This window comes from Hibiscus syriacus, unplaced genomic scaffold (genome assembly GCF_006381635.1).
Source record: "Hibiscus syriacus cultivar Baekdansim isolate YM2019G1 unplaced genomic scaffold, ASM638163v2 tig00116971_pilon, whole genome shotgun sequence".
NCBI classification, from domain to species: domain Eukaryota; kingdom Viridiplantae; phylum Streptophyta; class Magnoliopsida; order Malvales; family Malvaceae; genus Hibiscus; species Hibiscus syriacus.
Window position 1 is genome coordinate 7166529 of NW_024063495.1, and position 1430 is coordinate 7167958.

At 35.6% G+C, this 1430-nt stretch overlaps 1 protein-coding gene across 1 annotated transcript; it reads right to left on the reverse strand.

The window, feature by feature from the left end:
* Positions 1-368: 368 nt before the first annotated feature.
* LOC120191880 (zinc-finger homeodomain protein 10-like) lies at positions 369-940 on the reverse strand. The gene has a single exon (XM_039194757.1). The coding sequence runs from the start codon at positions 938-940 to the stop codon at positions 446-448; it is 495 nt and encodes a 164-aa protein (XP_039050688.1). The 3' UTR covers positions 369-445.
* Between the last annotated feature and the right edge of the window lie 490 nt (positions 941-1430).

Below are 1430 nucleotides of genomic sequence, written 5' to 3' on the forward strand. Positions count from 1 at the left end.
AATGTAATATTTTTAGTGTCAAACTAATTATTATTCCAATATAAAAATTACGCTTTTAATAATATTTTGGATTACAATCGATTTATATCATTTTTTTTTAGTCTTATATTAACAAGTTATATTTTACCCAAAATGAGAAGGAAAAAAAACAATGGTAATTCGATTTACTTTTTTTTAGATGGGTATTAATATGGAAACTGAGGTATACCGGGGGGAAAATTCCATTTGCCGTATGTTGGTAAAATGTTTTTATTTTATGTGATATAAATTATATAATATATAAATATAATATAATTTTTAATAATATAATTGTTGTGTTAGGTTCAAACAATAACCCAACATGAACTAAAGTGAAAGAAGAAAAAGTAATGGAAACCTACAAAAACAAAGAGAAAAATTGAGAGTATCAGATCAGATCCCGGATTTTCTATGGAGTTGAAAGAGATCATACATTGCAGGTAGACACAGAGGAAGCGTTCTTATGGTTATGCATCCACACCTTGAACACTTGCCTACTCACCCCAATCCCTCTACAAAATTTCTCCACTTCGTCTTCCTCCTCTCTCCTTTGCAGCTTCCACCCCAGCTTCTCCGCGAATTCCAATATCTTCTCCTTCTGTTCCGCTGTGAATTTCGTCCGGAATCGCTTCTTTCCGCTCCTGTCTCGCCCCTCCGCCATGACGGGACGTGTCCCTCGGCTGCCGCCTTCGTAATCGATCCGTTCTACAGTGTTTTCTGGGTCTCCTCGACTCCTGCTGGTCATGTAGCTGACTTTGTGGTGGAAATTGCGGTGGCAACCGCATGCGGCGCATTGTAGGGTTGAGAGAGAGGTGTTGTCGAGCGTGAATTCGCCGCAGCCGTCGGTGGCGTAGCTGCCGAGGGTGGCTGCATGGTTTCTCAAGCACTCCTTGTAAACATCACTTGGGTACTCTTTCTCCATCTCTCTCTCTTTGTTGTAGTGGTTCACACACACACACACACATATATATATTTATATAATCTCTAGAGAATATGGGAATTGCATGCATGATACAATCAATCATCATGAAGTGAAAACCCAAAGCCAGCTTTAAATTTTCTTCTTTTGTTTATTAATTGTGTTGAAATTATGCTTGTTTTACAAATCCTTTTTGTAATGTCAATTAAATATTTGAAAGAGAGATTGTCCTGATACATGAACATTGTCTCAACACACATATCTCTTTCATTTTATGTGTTTATAGTTAATTATATTTTTTTAATGCATGACTAGCAAGAGTTTATACTCTACTTGTGTTGTTTGTAAGTACAATGAATTAATTTTAATGGTTTGGAAGCATGATTATGTGTTTAGAAGTTATAACGTCCATGTTCATAAGTGATGAAATTGTTATAAAAATATTTAAATGTGATTCAAGGAATCATTGACCACGATAATTGACATTAATATT

Coding starts and splice junctions, on each gene's coding strand:
- LOC120191880 (XM_039194757.1), bottom strand. CDS start 940: ATGGAGAAAGAGTACCCAAGTGATGTTTACAAGGAGTGCTTGAGAAAC.